At 50.8% G+C, this 17,482-nt stretch overlaps 1 protein-coding gene across 3 annotated transcripts in view; it reads right to left on the minus strand.

Annotated features, from left to right (window-relative positions):
- Window positions 1–248: 248 nt before the first annotated feature.
- Window positions 249–17,482, minus strand: part of DCX (doublecortin) — a 53,182-nt gene continuing 35,948 nt past the window's right edge. For all 3 annotated transcript variants that reach the window (XM_078147791.1, XM_020979966.2, XM_020979964.2), the window contains exons 6-7: window positions 9,781–9,875; window positions 249–6,646 (exon numbers count right to left, since the gene is read on the minus strand). In XM_078147791.1, coding sequence (XP_078003917.1) covers window positions 6,590–6,646; window positions 9,781–9,875 — 152 coding nt within the window. In that variant the 3' untranslated portion in view covers window positions 249–6,589. The remainder of the gene's footprint in view (window positions 6,647–9,780; window positions 9,876–17,482) is intronic.

Below are 17,482 nucleotides of genomic sequence, written 5' to 3' on the forward strand. Positions count from 1 at the left end.
AAAGTGTACTTTGTTAAATACTTTTTGCATTTCAATCAACCCCCAAATCCTATTGAATCCTAAATACAACTCAATTCTTACACTTGGCTTGACCCTCCCACCCCACGCCACCCCACCCCACCCCATGTGGCTCTGTACAGATGGCTTAAAGTATGCCAGCTAAACTTTAAACCTCGTCCCCCAACCCAATCCCTTCCCTTCATTCCCTGCCCTCCCTCCTCCCCCCACCCCCCCAACAGCAAATGACAATCGAATCCACACTATGGGCTCTCAGGTATATCACACTGAAGCTTTGTTAACTGAGCAAATTGAAAAAGACCAAGGGGCTGTGAGAAGATGGTTGAGGTTTCTGTCCAGCTGTTTGCACCCTTCTCTGCTCCACAAAATAGTGGACCAGCCTGGTCAGCCAGGAGGAATATGCTCAGGCCCAAGGGCCGATAGGGAAGGAGGAGGCTGTTCCTGAGCTGGCAAGGCTGGAAAAGGATGAGTAAATAGAGAGAATTGTGGAGGAGAAGAGGGGGGCAGATGTCTCTGCACATCCGACTCTGTGTGTGTGTGTATGTGTGTGTGTGCACATGTGATGGTGGAGAAGGAGAGAGGCAAACCCTTCCAGAGATAACATGTGGCAGCGTGTGGCAGGGGACCATCAAATGCCAGCTTGTGAGTTGGGAAGCATCACAGAGAAGGTGACCTATTTCAGCCAGGGGGGGAGGGAGGGGATTCTGCTCTAGCCCGGATCTCTTGAACCCAGGTGTCCCTTAGATTGCAAACAGCACAGTGCTTTTGGCCCTGGTGGCAATGCTACACTCTCCAGGCCCTGGGCTCTGCAAGTGGAGAGCTGGCCCCTGAAGGGCCTGCCTTGAGCACGGAGAATGCTGAGCCTGGATGCTCAGAGGTGGGCAGCCAGGCAGTGTTGGAAAGGCCGGGCCAGAGAAGGGGTTTAACAAGAGATTGCCGGTCCTATTTGCCTTCATGCTGCTTCAGCAGCTGGGATTTTGAGTTCTGGCTTGAACTGTTCCTTCTCCTGGCCCCATTGGGCTGGGAACAGGAAGAAACAGGGGCAGTAACAGTAACAATACTGTGCAATCCACTCTAGAGACTGTTCTTTGCAAAAGGGATAGAGTCCCTGCATGGGAACCTTCCATGGGAAGCCTAGAGGGAAGGCTTAGGTGGTCTATCATGTTGCTATCTCCAGCTCCAGGCTTTTTCTGAAGGGCAGCTGCCGAAGGCCCAGGCCACACTCTGGGTGCAAGCTGGGGAGGCTGAGGCCTGCAGGTTTGGCTGAAGAGGTCTTAGCCAGCCTTCCTGACCACCAAGGAGGCAGGCGCAGATCCTCAAGGGAAAGGGCCAGGAGGAAGTCTGAGTGAGATAGGGCTGTACAAGTCTGCACCTGGGTAAGAGAGGCCAGGAGGAGGAGGCACCTTCACCAGGACCCTAGGGGTAAGTGACAGGGAGGCAGACAGAGAGAGAGGCAGGAGCCCAGGACTGGCTTTAGAGGCCTCCGAGTCTGAAGCCCAAGCAGCAACACAGGAAGGAGGCAAGCAGAGGGCTCCTCTAGGAGGGCAACTCAGAGAGGACCATGGAGATGAGGGGACTGCTGGGAGGATGGGGCTGGGTGCAGAGTGGGGAATCTGGAGGGAGTGGGCATGTGAGCCAGAGCGGGCACAGCAAGTAGTGAATACAGAGAATGACAGCCCAGGGAATGCAGTGGGGGCCCAGAGAGTACAGGGGGGAGTCACAGAGAGGATATAAAGAGAGTGTGGGTACAGAAGAGTGAGGGGAGAGTTAAGAAGTTTTGATGGGTACCCAAAGCTGAAGGCACAGAGAGAATGGGGACACAGAGAGAGCAAGGAGGTATGGAAAAAGCAGGGGGCCCAGAGAATGGGGGTACAGTCACAGAAAGCATAGTGGATGGAGGCCAGGACTATGCTGTGGGTATGGAGAGGAGGCCAGAGGCACAAAAAGGAAGATGGGGGTACATGGGAGAGTGAACGACAGGGCCCTGAAGACTCTAACAGGGGGCAAGGTGCTCATTGTCAAAGTTTTGGTGACTTTTCCAAGATTTGATGGCCCTCTAGACCCCCTTGGCCCAAGGTAGCGCATAAGGTCAGATGGCCCCTCCACAGCTGTAAACAGATGGCCAGAGCATGGATTTAACTCCTTTCCCAGTGCCTTCTGGGAGCAGTCACTACCACAGGGCCAGAGAAAGCTAACCCCAGGCCAAGTGGAGCCTGAGAGAAGTGACCAAGGTTAGCCACCAAAGAAACGGCTCCAGCTGCAGCTGATAATGGCCACACCAAGTCTTACAAAGATAGCATTTCAAAGCTCCCTAAAAGGAGTAGGGGCACCCCTTGGCTGTGGCTCCTCTGCCTTCTTCCTTTCCTGTTCTAAGAGCGCGGCTGCTTGGCCAGCAGGGTGCATTTGGATGGGACATAGCAGCTAGTCTGTGCACGCCCCAAACTGGAGGCCTGAAGGCTCTGAGAGCTGAGCACTTACGGGCAGCCCTGAGCACTTCTCCCAGAGGGCAGCCAGGCCTCATACTCCAAGTGCCTTTCCTTGGCCTCACTCTATCCCCTTGCTCCTCTGCTTCCCCTGAATGGTTGCACCTTATTTCCTCAGGGGTGGGGTGGGGTGGGGGGTGGGGTTGGGCCTTGCTCCCTCTGCTTGATGAGATAGGGATTCCAAGATCCAGCATCTCTCAGAAAGCCAGGGGAGGGAAAGCTAAGTGTACTGGCAAGGGCACCCCTGAGAGCCAGGAGACCTGGCTTCTGGCCCCTGTCCTGCCACCAACTTGGGCTAATCCTTTCTCCTTTCTGGGCATCACTTTCATTCTCTATACCATGAGGGGGGTGGGATGAGATCATTTCCCAAATCCCTTCCAGCACTAATATTCTCTAGCCCAAGGTCTCTTCTAGGCTGGGGCTGACATGTCATATATTATATTCTCTCATGTTATGGCATTGCATAGCCCAAAGTCCCTCTCAGGTTGGAGCTTCGATGAACTAAGGGCCTTTCCGACTGTAACGTCTTGTGTCTGCGGGGGCCCCAAAGCTCCCATGCTGGCTCGGCTCGGCTTGGCTGACAAGTAGTTCTCTTGGAAAAGTCTCTTCCCCATTACCTTGCAGCTCACAGTCTCCTATTTAACCTCATTCAGGAAGTTGTCCCTGCCCTCTCCATCCACCCCCTCGCCCCATGCATACCCTTTTCTTTTGCTTTGTCCTTTCTATTCCTGCAGGAGGCGGGAGTGAGCGACAGACAGCCATTAGGTTAGTTGGATACGTGGGAAGGGGGAAAGGGTGAGGCAGCAGATGCTTTCTGAAGCACTTGGGGTCTGCTGACTGTGCAGAAAAGAATCCAGGGTCCCTCAAGGGAAAGCCGAGAAGGCCAGCAGTGGCCTGGCTGGGCACAAAGGGCCCTGGAAAGGGGGTTCAGACAGTTGGTTTCAAAGGCAGCCCCCTAAAGGTTTTCCAAATCTTCTGAAGATGATCAGAAGTACAGGAAGGGGGCACAGTGCCAAGCTGCTTATAGCCTCGAACGTAAAGGAGAAATCCCAGAGATGGGACTGTTACAACAGGCCTCTTTCTGGGCCTCGGTTTCCTCAACTGTCAATGAAGGAGGTAGACTAGCTGACCTCTTGTGTTCCCTCCACGTACGAAGAAAAGCCCCTATACTGATGCATTCTACCAGCTAGTATTTATCTAGTGTTTTTGCAGCTCTGTTGATTAGAGAAATTGGTCTTTGGTTCTCTATTTCACTGTTATTTCTGCCAGATTTTAAGACGAATGCTGTTTTAGCCTCATAAAGGGTAGCATGCCACCTTTATAATTATGAATGATCTAAAAAAAATGGGGATTATTTATTCTTGGAAAGTTTGAAAAAATTCAGCAGCTATGCTGTCTGGGCCGAGGAAACCTTGGCAACTGCTAAGGCAGCTGAGTCTAGGAGCCCAAGCTCACTTAGGAATTCGTTGATTATACCCCATAGGGACTGAATAAGCTGAGAAAAGGCCAATGAGGGGGTCCTTTTGGGCGTACCCTGGGTATAGACCTGGGGAGCCCAGCTGGGTATGCAGAGAGGGCCAGGAATGCCCTGACCTTTCCCTTCTGGCTGGCCTGCCACCGAACAGAAGGGAGTGGGCCTCCCAAGGCACGTGAGCCTGCTTCTGCCCTCCAGAGGGCCTAATGGTAACAGCAGGTAAGTGCCACACAAGCAAAGCTTCTGTCTGCCTGGATGCTATATCAGTGGCTCCATGGAGCTAGTTAAGGCCAAGATGCTTGTTTGGAAGCTAAAGAGTTCTGGGAGATGAGCCTGGGCCTGTGGTTTGGGAGCCTTGGGCTTCATTCTAGTAAAAAGAAATGTCAGGATTCTGGTGGGAGCCCAGCAGAGGCTGAGAAGGAGATGGTCAACAGTAAGTGGCTTACTTTGCCCAGGCAAAGCCCTGGATTGAGGCTGTGGGGGACTGGGGATGGGGCTAGTGCTTTAGGCCCTTGAGGTGTGACTGGATGACAGGGGTACTAGAGTCCTGTCCACTTCTTCTTCCAAAGAGTTGGCAATGAGCTCCAGGGGAGAATGCAAGGGGAGTGGTCAGGGAACAAAATAGAGAAAGGAAAGGAAGGGACGAGACCCTTGGCCTTTATGCTGCCATAAGGATCGACCGAACAAGAGTGGAGGGTGTATCCGCCGTGCACTGCCTTGGCTCCAGCAGCAGGGCCAGTCTGGAGCTTGACTTGGGTAATTTTGAATCGATGTTTGGGGTTCAAATGTTGACTCTGCTGCCTACTCCCTGTGTGATGCTGGACAAATTATTTCCTCCCTTTGGGCCTCAGTTTTCTCATATGCAAATGAGAGGGTTGGATGAAATGAGTTCTAAGGTCCCTTTCAGCTCTGATGTTCTATGATCCTAAGATCTGAGTGGCCCCCACCCACAGCACTGTGTGTCCCAGCATGTGTCCACTTCAGTGGTCAATAACTCAGGCTGAGGTAGACGCTTGATGGTGACACAGTTACACACACACACACACACACACACACACACACATACACACACACAGAAAACTGGCTCACCCCAGGCAGGGTGGAGGAATGACCCAGAATCATTGAGTAGCCAAGCCAAGCCAAGCCAAGCCATCCCTCCCGTCCCATCTCATTCTAACCTTCCCTATCCCTTCTAATGCATAGGGAAATGGTGGTGGGGTTAGGAACTCTTCCCATCTGCTGCCATCAGCACTGGCAGGTGTTACTTCAGATCTCAGTTGAGGAGGCCTCTTGACTTCTTGGAGGAGCTCCTGCCTCAAAGCCCAAGGGCTGGGCCAAATCAGGCATCCAAGGTGAAGAGGAGCAACATCTCTGTTCGGGGTGGCAGTGGGAAGGGCTGAGGATGCGGTGGGAATGGTGGGCCCCACTGGCATTGGGTGGTCAAGCTCAATTGTTCCAAAGCTCATCTGAAGGCTGATGCCATGGTGTGGGCCTTGGCTGTTCTTGGCTTCTCCAGCATCGTCACTAAACTCAGTCATCCTTTGATGGTTTGGAAGGTTGTTGTTGTTGGTGGGTTTTTTTTCATTTTCTGCATGTGTTTTTTAGACAAAAGAAAAAAGCCCCAGCTTATAAAAAAGGAGCAGGAAGAGTTGACATGAGGTTTTTGTTTTTGCTTTTTTATAAAAAGGAGATTGAGTTCTTGCTATAAAATGCGACTGAAAGATGTCAGCCCTGAAAACAAATTCTCACAGTGTTTTCAGTGTTGGTGGTTCACAAGGCATTCAACAGAAGACGTGGAGTTAGACCGATACCATCACTGACAAGAGGGTGAATGTGGCCTTCAGGTCCCTTGGGCCCAGCTGAACGGCTCGGCTCACAGATTCCTGCTTGGCTCAGTGGAGGAGGTGGAGTTGGCCTACCAGATGGGGCTCCTGCTTCGGTGGGCCAGGCTAGGAATCCCTGTGGTGTAGTCCCCTTCCCTCAGTACATTGCTAGCACCCTGGCAGATGGCTGTGCTAGTACAAGTCCCTGGCTTCCCTGCTCGCCCGCCCCCCAAATTGGTGCCAGATGCCAGGCTGGGGCTCTGTCAGAGGCGTAAGCCGAGAGATGACCAGTATCAGCTCTGACCCCTGTCAGCCTTCTTCGGACAAGGAGATCAGGGGCACTTTTTGCCCAGTTGAGGATTCACCAAGGATCTTTTTGCTCCAGATTCCCTTTTCCCCCACCCCCTGCCCCAGTCACATTTTCCATGTGATTTGTAGGAGCTACCCTCCATGGACAGCAGCCTGTAGCACTAGAATGAGACAGCATGAGCCTCGTGGGGGCTCGGGAACGGCACATATCACACCCCCATCAAATTGCTCCAAAGAATGGCATCAATCTAACCTCCTTACTTGATAACTGTGGATTTGTGGCCCAGAGGAGGAATCACAGAAAAAAAAAACCAACCAAACATGTTAATTCTGCGTCCTTTTTCTTTCTCTCTCTCTCTCTCTTCTTTTTTTTTTGAAACTTGAAAGCAATAATGGCCCTGTTGGACACTCTAGCAGAAGTACCATACTGTACAGGAGGAAAGTGGAAAGTTGGCCTCTGGACGCTGGACACTGTGTTCTCTTCACATGGAATCTCCCAGGGAGTCGGAGTCATCCAAGGACAGAGGCAGGTACAGGTCCTGAAAGAGGAAGAGGAGCCAGTGTTAACTTGCCTTCACACCGGCCATGTGAACCTAGGAGAGGCCTAGGTCCCAGTGTTGGCACTGCCACTTAACTCACCATGGGACCTTGGAGCCCATTCCCTTCTCTCGGCCTCCGCTGTAAAATGGGAGACTGGATTAGCTGATGGCTAAGGCTTCTTCTAGCTCTGACACTGTGGGATCCTACGGCCCTCCCTAGCCATCCTCGGTCTTCGGATTTCCTTTCTGTAAAGTAACGGGGCACTCCAGTTCCTCCCAGCACTAACACTCTATGATCACATTATAGCAGAATCATAGAATCTCAGAGCTGCAGGAGACCTCAGAGGCACACCTAGGGCAAGCTCTACGCCAGCAGGAAGACGACGATGATGACGATGATGACGACGGTGACGGTGATGGTGACGATGATGAGCGGGTGTCCAGCTTCCACTTGAATTCTCCCCAGGCAGGGGGCAGGGATTGGGGAGCCCACTTTGGGCCAGCTCTCTGTCATGCTTGCAAAGTGGGTCCCGACATCAAAGCTTGAATTTTCTTCTGTGCAAACTCATCTCCACTGGGAGATAAGTTCTGCCTCTGGAGCCAAGCAGAGCAAGCATGAGTCCCCTTCAAAATGTCACCCTTTACATACTGGAAGAAAGCTATTATGTACAACTCAAAACTTCTAAGCCCCAAGTAAAACAGCTCAGTTTCCTCATTTGGCTACATCTTCACATCCTTTGCCATCTTGGTTGCAAGCAAGAGGGGGGCCTCAAGTCATCCCAGACAAATAGAATATGTCCAAGGAGGAGGATGCCCCTCTCCGCAATTGGCCATACTACCCATTATCATTGCTTCCTCCCCTTCTCCATGCTATGATTTCTTCACCTATGAAATAAAGACCCTCCCTATTGGTCTGCATCGTAGAAGGTAGCTTTAGGGGAAAACCAGGATGAAAATGGGGATTTCACGGGTGTTGATGATGCCAGATGGGTTGGATCACTTTGGGGCAGTGGAAAGAGATCTAAAGTCCTGTGCCCTTCCTGGGCCCTTCTCATTCTAATAATATGTGGAGTATCAATAAATAAATACTTATTGACTGATAAGTGACCATTTTCCTTCCTTGGTTGCATTTAAGCAAAAACAAATGGGGGCAGTGGGATGGTAATTCTGTCAAGTTCCTGGGGGCCCAGTAAATATGGTAGCATCATGGACCCCTTGGCATCCCTCAGCTGTGAGTAAACCTGTATCCCATATTCTGGGGGAGCTATGGGGACAATGTTAGGTTCTGTCAATGTCTTGTTCCTTCTGAGGCACCAACGTTTTAGGCTCTAATGGTTTCCAGAGTTTGCCCATTCATCCCTCGCCTGTTTACTAATACAGGGATGGCTAGATGGAGCTCTGATGCCTGTCTTTGCCAACATGGACAGCTCCTAGCAAAGCTGGCCACCAGCACAAGCACAAGCAGGTACTCCACTGCCCAGTGCTGGCGTACCCTGGAAGCCGAGAAGGCCCAGAGCTTTAGAGTGGCTGTTTTCAGGCATAAAGATGGGCCTGATGCCATGCCAGCTCGCTTTCTGGGGCTGTTGTGGATCTAGCTGAAAGCAAATGCCATGAAGGCCCCTGAACATCAGCTTTCTGTAAAAAGGCATTTCTGCTTATGCTGCAGAGTGGTGCCATATTTCTAGCCATGTGGTTGGAGGGATTCCTTTGTAGATATGTTGTGGAATCCCATTACAGGTAGAATTCACTTGGAAGCCCCCAAATTATGTCTCTCAATCGAGCCAAAGTTTCCATTTGAAAGGCTTGGTCCAAGGCCCTGGCTAATGAGTCTATCATTACATGTCACAGAAATCGAAGAGGATCATTACTGCCTCAGACGCATCAGTAAACAGCTCTTGCCAGCAACGGCACCGATCACTAGAAATGGCCACTCTGCAGTTTCGGCAGATCTGTTCAGGCCTGGTCCAGGGCAGGAAGGCCTATGCTAAGGAGCTGATTGCTAAGTTGGGGCCCCAAGACGACCAGCAGGAGTCACGGGGATGCTAGGACTTTGTCTCATTTTAAAGACATTGACTTCTTTAAAGCTGATTGACGTCTTTTGTTTGGAAACAACTGACACTTCCCAATAAACGCCTTAGTAAAGCTCCCTAAGAAGATAGATTTCTGCCAAACATCTGAGCACAACAGCGGTTGACAAGGCACCATCACTAGCTATCTGGAGAGTTAACCACTTGTTACCAGCAAGAAAGGATTTGCGCTTTTCCCACTGATACTCCAATGCCAGCTTTGTCCAGCAGACATCACCCCTCATTTCATTGTTGTATTCATTTTACATATTGTTCTTTGGCCTTCACCTTCTTTACCCTATATCATTCCATACAAGGCTTCCCCTATTTCTCTGAAACCTTCATATTCATCATTCCTTATGGTGTTGCAAGATTCCATTCCATTTATCTCCCACAATTTGTTAAGCCGTTAACAAACTATGTTGGGCACAGATTTTGTTCCCAGCTTTCTATTCTCACAGACTGCTGCTAGAAATCTGTTTGCACTCCCAGAGTGAGATCTCTAGGTCAAAATTACAAAGAATAACTTTTTTCTTACATAATTCCCGATCGTTTTCCAGGATGGTTGAACGGGCAGTGACTCAATGCTCCTGCCTTCCTTCCCACAGCCCCTCCGCCAACGAGTTTTCCCATTTTTTTCTTTGCGACTTTGATGGCCACATGATGATACCTCAGGAGTATTTCTGCTTGCCGTTCTCTGTTTATTCATGCTTTTGAATACTTTTTTCCTGATGGTCGTTGACAATTCATGTTTCTTCATCTTTGTTTTCTACTTGCCTGCGACCACCCACCCCCGGCCAGAGCAGGTCTCTGGGCCAGGGGCCAACAGCTCCCTTCCTTTGGCTCATAATTGGAAAGCAACTGGTGGCCAGAGGCCCAAAGAACCAATCAGAGCAAGTGGGTGGCTGTGGTACCTGCTGGAGTTCCTGGGCCCGGCCCAAAAGCTGTTGAGACAGATGAGGAGGCCATGTGGTATTGGTGTCGCTGAGATGGAATGGGAACAGCATTCCCACCTAGCCAGGTAAATAAAGCAGAAGGGGGTTTAGTAAGGTATAAGAGACATAATACCTTGTGCTTCCGGAGGCTCCCAGGGCTGGTGGGGGTCGAGATTGGCGACTGCTTTGACTTGGGGGTGGACAGCTGGCTGCTAGATGTCCCGTTGGCTGTCCCAAGAGAACAGAAAAGGCAGGCCAAAGTCAGTAGCATTGCAAGTACCAGGGATTCTCTGTGTTTGCTTACCCCCCCCCATCCAGGGAGTCAATCACACACAAGCCCCTCCCTTCCCCAACAGGTAGGACTAGGGCTCTGCCTCCCTGTCAGTTCAAGCCGTCGTCCATGGAGTGACTGGGAAGGATCCCATGAGGGGTTGGCGGCACCAGTGATAGCAGAGCTCAAGGCCCCCCACTCCCTCCCACCCGTTTCCCATTATAACACAGGCTCGTGTCAGTTATTCCCCACCCAGATCATGGAAAGCAGATGAAAAGGGGAGAGCAGGAAGTGGCCTCTTGGTCTCCCTTTTCTCAGGAGAAGAATGGGGCTGCCAGGGGAAGGGAGTGTTCCCACTGGGAGGCCTCAGAGATGTTACCAACTGGCTGGGGCCTGGAACGATGGGGACTCTCACTTTGGAGGCGGTGCAGTGTTTGGGGAAATGACAGCAACAGCTTCCATGGCTGAGGGAAGGGATCTATGGGCCAGCAGTTTGGAGGCCTCCCTTCCAGTCTCAGCTTAGCCGCTGCCTTGCTGCAAGCCTTGGAACCGGCCACTGACCCCCTCTAAGCCTCCCTCCCAACCCAGCCTGCCCCATCACTTGGTGATTGTCAGCAGAAACTGGGAGAGTGAATGAAAAGGACCTTGTAACTGTGAAGAATTTTGCAAGTAAATGTAAAAGATCGTTAATAATAACATGAAGCTAACATCAGAGAGTAAATTCACAAATTACGAAACAACAAGCTTGTGAAATAGAGGGGCCCAGCAGAGGAGAGAAGACAAGATCAAAATGATGTAGGAACAGGCCAGAGGCCATCATCCCCATCCTCCTGTCTGTTACTGACACTCGCCACCCTGTGTCACACACACGCGTGCATACACGCAAACACACACACGTCACACACACGTCACAGGTCCCACCATCTTCCCTGTTCCCCTCTCTTCCCTTCAGAGGCAGCTCAAGCACCAGCTTCTACATGATCATTGCAGGTGAGGCTAAGAAACCAGCTCAAATCAGTAAATGATCTGTTGTCCCCATTCCTAGCCGGCTGCTTTAGGCTCCTCTCAAAATCCCTGACTGCTACACCTGGGATTTCTGCTGCTCCTGAGCTACCTTGGCTCCTTTCTGTTCCTCAGCTCACTTTCCAAGCCAGGAGCCATCCTGGTTGCTTTCCTAGGATCCACAGATTTAGAGCCTGAAAGGAACTGGGAGGGCATCTGGTCTAATGTGCTCATTTTACAGATGATGAAACTGAGACCCAGAAAGGGGAAAGGACTTGCTCTTGTGGCACAGCTAGTAAACAGCAAAGCCAGGATTCTAACCCAGGTCTTGACTTTAAATCCAGTCCTCATTTCCATTTCCCTCTGTGCTTCCTCCACAACCTGGCCTTGATGCTCCCAGAGGCACTGCAGGGTGCCACAGGGGATCAGAGTTCGAATTCTGCTAGTCACTCAACCTCTGGGCAAGGAGGGGATTGGACTCGATGCCATCTAAGGCGCCTTCAATCTATGACCTTGTGAGCTTGAAGCAACAGAAGAGCCTCCAAATGGTAGGGGAGGAAATAGGGAAGGGAAGGGAAAAAGAGAAGAGAGAAGAGAAGGGGAGAGAAAAAGAGAGAAGGGGAGAGGAAAGAAGAGAGAAGAGGAAAAAGAGAAGAAGAGAAGAGAGGGGAGGAGAGGAGAAAGGAGGAGAGGAGAAAGGAGAAGAGGAGAGAAGAAGAGGAGAGAAGAGGAAAAGAGAAGAAGAGAGAAGAGAAGAAGAGAGGAGAGAAGAAGAGAAGAGAGGAGAGGGGAGAAAAGGAGAAGAGGAGAGAAGAGAAGAAAAGAAGAAGAGATGAGAGAGGAGAGGAGAGAAGAGAGGAGAGAAGAGAAGAAAAAGAGAAGAGGAAAAGAGAAGAGAGGAGAGAAGAGGAGAAGAGAGGAAACAGGAGAAGAGGAGAGAAGAAGAAGAGAGAAGAGGAGAAGAGAAGAAGAGAGAAGAGGAGAGGAGAGAAAGGAATAAGCAAAGAGCAGAAAGTCTGGGCCTCTTAGTTGCCCGCGCCATCTGTGCCCTTGGCCCTTTCTGGGACACACAGTGTCTGCTCTGAATTTCATTGGCCCCTGCTGGCTGGGGTGGCCATTCTCCCGCATGGTGGACTCCAGCTCCCATCTCCATTCTGCAGTGGTGATTCACAGAGTGGAATCTAAGTCCTTCCTGAGCCATGAGCTATTGGTGCAGATGCATGCCCCTCCCTTACTCCTTGGAAGGACTTTGCAGGGCTGTGCCCCCTTAACTCCAGGGGCTTTGCCACCTCCGCTGGCTGGGAATGCTGTGCACCAAATGAAATCAGCCCTCTTTGCTAACCATCACACTTGACTTTGTGGTCATTTTTGCCTGTTGCTGGAGTCTGGACTATCTGGCCTTTATCTGGAACCCGGCTGGCTGGTCCTCCTTCCCAGTGGGGGCAGCTCTCATTCAGGGTCTAGCCACTTTCCATCAAGGCTTCTTTTGTTTGGAGATGACCCTGAACTGGATTTATGCCTGCATGGCAGAGATCCGCCAGACGTGGGGTGTAGAGTAGATGGACACAGTGCACTGAGGACATGCACTCTGACCTTTGGATTCCCTAGCACAGAGAGGAGGCAAAAGGAAACAGCTTGTCCCCCAAAGCCAAGGATCCTCAGATCAGAAATTTAAAACTGGAAGGGCTCTTAGAGGTGACAAAGTCCAATCTCCTTGTTTCACAGAGGAGGAAACAGGGCCTTCGAGGGGAAGTGACCTGTCCACGTGGCAGAACCAGGATCTGACCAATCCAGCATTCTCTCCACTGTGCCACCCTGAGCCCCAGGGGTGAGTGGGATGGTTCCAGAGTCTCTTTAAGCCTAGGTGAGAAGCCTATACCACCCAGACATCCCAGGATCCCAGAATAACCTGTCTATCCTTCTCAGTGGCCCCACAGACTGGGAGTTGGCCCAGAGGAGACATCTTTAGGATCACTGCCTGCATCCCAGATGCGGAGCTGTCTCTGGCTGATAGTCTCCCAGGCAGTGCATTGAGCCAGAACCAGAGGGGAGTCTTGGATAAGGAATACCCAACTAGAACCCTAGACCTGTTATGGGGACCTAGAGGGGACAACTCAAGGACTTTTTTTTTCCTTAGGAGTAATAGGCTGCTTGGAAACCCCCACCGGCGTGTTGCCCTTCCACTTACAATCACTTCCAAGCTTCCCAACCCAAAATGGTGTGGAGCTGCTGGGATTGCTCCATGGACACCCCAGAGTATGAGGGGAAAGTCAGATGAGAGGTTAGGACTGTTCTGAAACCAGGCTCATTAGAAGCCTTAGGCAGGGTGGGGTGATGCCAAGGCTTCATGGAGGCAGGCACAGAATCATGGGATGGGACAGAGTGCGGAGCTGCCTCAGAGCTGGCTCTGTGCAAATGTCCTTGCCAACCTTGGCTTGGAGGCCTCCTCAGAGGCAGCCCGCTGCACCCATTATTAGCAAATTGTCCCTGCCCTCACAGCAATGTTTGTCCTTCCGTTGCTCTCGGTTCTGTCCCCTGAGCTCAAACAGAACAAGCCTATTTCCTTGAGCCCACATGATGGCCCTTCAAGCGCTTGAGCTCAGCCCTCCTGTGCCCTGAGCCTTCTCTTCTCTGGGACAAACCCCGTCAGTCCCTTCCGCTGCTGTTTGTCATGACCTAGCTCCTTTGCCGCCTCCCTCTGGATGCTCTCCAGCTTATCACTGCCTTCAAACCATGCTGGCCAGACCTGGATACCAGGTGCTTCCTGGGATCAGGTGCAATGGATGCTTGCTTGCTCATTCACTTGACTGACAGCAAGGTGAGTTCTAAGACTCTGCCAACGCAAAAGCTCTGGCAGCTTCTCTGTGCCCAGTACCATGTGTGGTGTCTGAGGAGCTGCCTGGCTGAACATGGCCAGTGCCTGGGGAGGAAGGGGCCAAGAAACCACTGCTCCTTTGTAGGAAATAAAAGCCAGTGGTTCCCAGAATGGAGCCCAAGACCCCAGGGCACCAGTAGGACTATCACCTTTCATTGTCTAGACACGGCTCCTTGTATAATGCAGCCTAAGCTCCCAAATGCCATTTTGGCTGCCACCACACGCTGTTGACTCACACTGAGCTTGTGGGCTACTAAGACTCCCAGATCTTTCTTCAATTGAATCTCTGTCTAGCCATACCGCCCCCAACCAGCATTTTTTAACTCAAGTGTAAGACTTTTCATTTTTCCCTTTTACATTTCGCCTTTGGGGCAGCTAGATGGCGTAGTGGATAGAGTACCAGCCCTGGAGTCAGGAGGACCTGAGTTCAAATCTGGCCTCAGATACATAACACTTACTAGCTATGTGACTCTGGGCAAGTCACTTAACCCCAATTGCCTCACCAAAAAAAAAAAAGATATATCAGGGAAAATTTCACTTTCTTAGATTAAGTCCATCAACATCTTTGTGTTTGTTGCTTTTCTAGTTTTTTTTTTTTAATTTGCAAATTTGATGTCATCTATGTCTTTATCTGAGTCATTGATCAAACAGCAGAGGATTGAGCACAGATCCCTGCGGCACCACCCTGAAGACCTCCTTAGGAGCTTGGCCATTCAGACAGTTCCAGTCCATCTAACTGCAATGTTGTCTAGCTGGCCTACTCTCCTCCATAAGAATTACCCGAGGGATTTGGCCAAATGCCTTGCTAAAATCTAGGGAAACTATATCGACGGCATTCCTCTGATTTACCTGTTTGGTGACTGGGGCAGAAAGATCAGCCTGGCGTGAGCTGCTCTTGCTGAAGTCAGGCGAGCTTTTGGGGACCCCTGCTCCCCTTTCTGGGTGTTCACTAAGCAACCCTTTAATAAGGCAGCCCTAGGACTTTGCCGGGAGTCAAAGCCAAGCTCACTGGCCTGCAGCATGTAGACTCTGCTCACTTTCCTATTTTGAAAAATCCGGCCATTTGTCTTTCCTGCCTCAGTTCTTCACAGTCTTTTAACGTTTCAATTCAATTCAGTTCGAGTCAGTCCAACAAGCCCTTGTTATACGCCTGTGATGTGCCAGGCACTGTGTGCCAGGTGCTTGGGATGCAAAGACAAACTTGCCTTGCTCACTGCCAGCTTTTCGTTAGAACCCTGGGGTATAATCTAGAAATTTGTACTCCTCAAGGGCATCTAGATGAGACAGCACGGCCTACTGGAGAGAGCCTTGGACTTGAGTCAGGAAGACCTGGTTGTTTGACTACTGCCCTGGGCATATACTAGCTGTGTGACCCTGGGCAAATCCTGTGCTATTTCTATGCCTCAGTTTCCTCCTTTATAAAATGAGAGGGCTGGAATAGAGAGCCCCAACGGTCTGTGACCCTAGGATTGAGGGCTCCTCTTACTCTTTTTGAGAAATGGAGAGGAGGGAATGTATTCCAGCCTAAGCTTGGGACACTGCTTGCGTGAATGCTTGGAGGCCAAGTATTGAGTTCAAGGGCTCAGCTAGTGGTTTAGTTTGTGCAGAACAGAGATGTTGTGAGGGAGAGTCAAATGGAACAAGTCTGTGAAGGGAAGTGGGAGCCAGACTGTGGACAGCTCAAATGACCTGATGACTAGCTCATGTTTTACCTGCTAGGCAACAGGGGGCCACCGAAGGTTTTTTAGTAGGGGAGTGACATACGCAGAACTGAGCTTTAGGAAAGAGTATTTTGACAACCTTGTAAATGATGGATTGAAGAGGCAAGAGCCTAGAAGCTAGGAGACAACTTGGGAGGCTGCTGCAGTGGTTTGGATGAGAGACCATGGCAGTAGGGTCCACTACTCTGGTGGTGGCCAGGGGAAAGGAGAAAAGAGAGCAGATGGGCAATGGATTGGACATGTGTGTGGGAGTGGAGAAAGGGATGTGTGGGAAGAGGGGGGATGGGCCATGGCCATACCTATAGGGTGTGGTTCTGGGAGAACAGCTCAGAGGTATGGGTGGTTGGGTAGGAAACCAAGGATAGTAAGAGAGCAAGCAGGCTGGAAAACGACTCAGAGAGAAAGACACCATTCAGGTCCTTCTCCACTTGGGAAGGGCTGCACAGATGTCACTCTGTGTGACTCGGCCTTCTCAAGCCCTGGCTCAAGCTGGGGGTGGGAGCTGGTGGCACTGGGGTGACGATGGGCAGGTTGCCAGGCATTGTCTGCCCTTCTGGGTCTGCTTGGCTAATTGCCTCTGCTGCCTCAAAATGCTATTGTCTCTTTGTCTCTCCAACCCTTCTATTAGGGAAGTGTAATACGGTGGGCCAGAAGCGATCCTTTCCACAATTGATCATAGGGTTCTGGGGCCAGACTCAACCACAGGTTGTCAGATTCTGCCACTCTTGAAGGTAGTAGTTTAATGTGAAATGGGTTCTGGGGCATGGGCTGAGGGTAAGCAGTTATTCATCCTTTGACTAAAGAAGGGAGATGAAGGCTCTGTCATCAACACATTTCTGTCTTGACAAGGATGAATTTCCCTGAGGAAAGTGACTGGTGTCTTTCAGAGGACAGAGGGGTGACAGGGTTTTGTGCCTCATTTTTCTCTCCTGTGCATGGCTGGCATTCTGGGTCAGGAAGCAAGCTTCCCCCACTGGTGATCTGGCCCTACAGCGAAGCTCTCCTGTAAAGAGATGCACTGGGTGGAGATGACACCCCCCAAGGTAGAGATTATTTTAGGAGGCTCCCTTCCAAACCTAACATCCAGAAGGACATAAACAATCATTTGGCTAAGATGAGATGAGCCTGTTTCTCTGGCCAGTCTGGAGAGAGAGGCCCTCGACAGGCTTCTGATTGAGGGACACACATTCTCCATTTGGGCTCCTGCTGCTGTGCTCTCCTCCCATTCCAATCTGGGAGACCATCATTCCTTATCTGTCAGATTGTCTCTCCTTACACTCTCTTTCCTTGAGGGCTCAGCCACTTTTGTGGCCAAATCCACATCTCCAGCCCTGACCTCTCTTTTGGCTACCAGCCCTAGATCTCTAACTGCTCTTTAAACATTTCCTCTAGAATGGACCATCATCACCTCAAACTCAATAAATGCAAAGCACAATCACACCCTTCCACTCGTGTCTTGCCATGTCCCTATCTCTACGCTTGATACTTTGGACTTGTCTTGACTGCCTCCTTTTTTCTCACTTCTCACCCACTTGGTCGTTAATTATTTTATTCAATTTCTGCTTTCATAACACTTCTGTCTTCCTTTCCATTCCCACTGCTACCACCCTGGTCCAGGACTCATTACCCCTTTGCCTCATCCAGAATCCCGATAAGGGCAACCAGGCTGGTGAAGGGCTTTGGGTCCATGCCAAATGAAACTGGGGCTGCTTAGCCCAAATGAGAGGAGGCCTGCTGGTGCTGGGGTAGAGGTGGTGACAGGGGCTATTTTATGTAGGGGTCATTGGCTTTATGCCTCTTGGCCAGAACATGGAAGGCAGAGCAATTAAATTCAACAACACTGGGGGCAAATTGCAGAGAGATCAATTCTGGTCTCAAAATGTCCTAACAAGTAGAGGTGTCAAAGACAAAGGGAAGTGGCCTTTGATCCAAGGTGGCATGGCCCCTTAGTGGGGTGGCTGCTGAT

The sequence above is a fragment of the Phascolarctos cinereus genome, unplaced genomic scaffold, assembly GCF_003287225.1.
Source record: "Phascolarctos cinereus isolate Bilbo 61053 unplaced genomic scaffold, phaCin_HiC Scaffold_8;HRSCAF=390, whole genome shotgun sequence".
NCBI classification, from domain to species: domain Eukaryota; kingdom Metazoa; phylum Chordata; class Mammalia; order Diprotodontia; family Phascolarctidae; genus Phascolarctos; species Phascolarctos cinereus.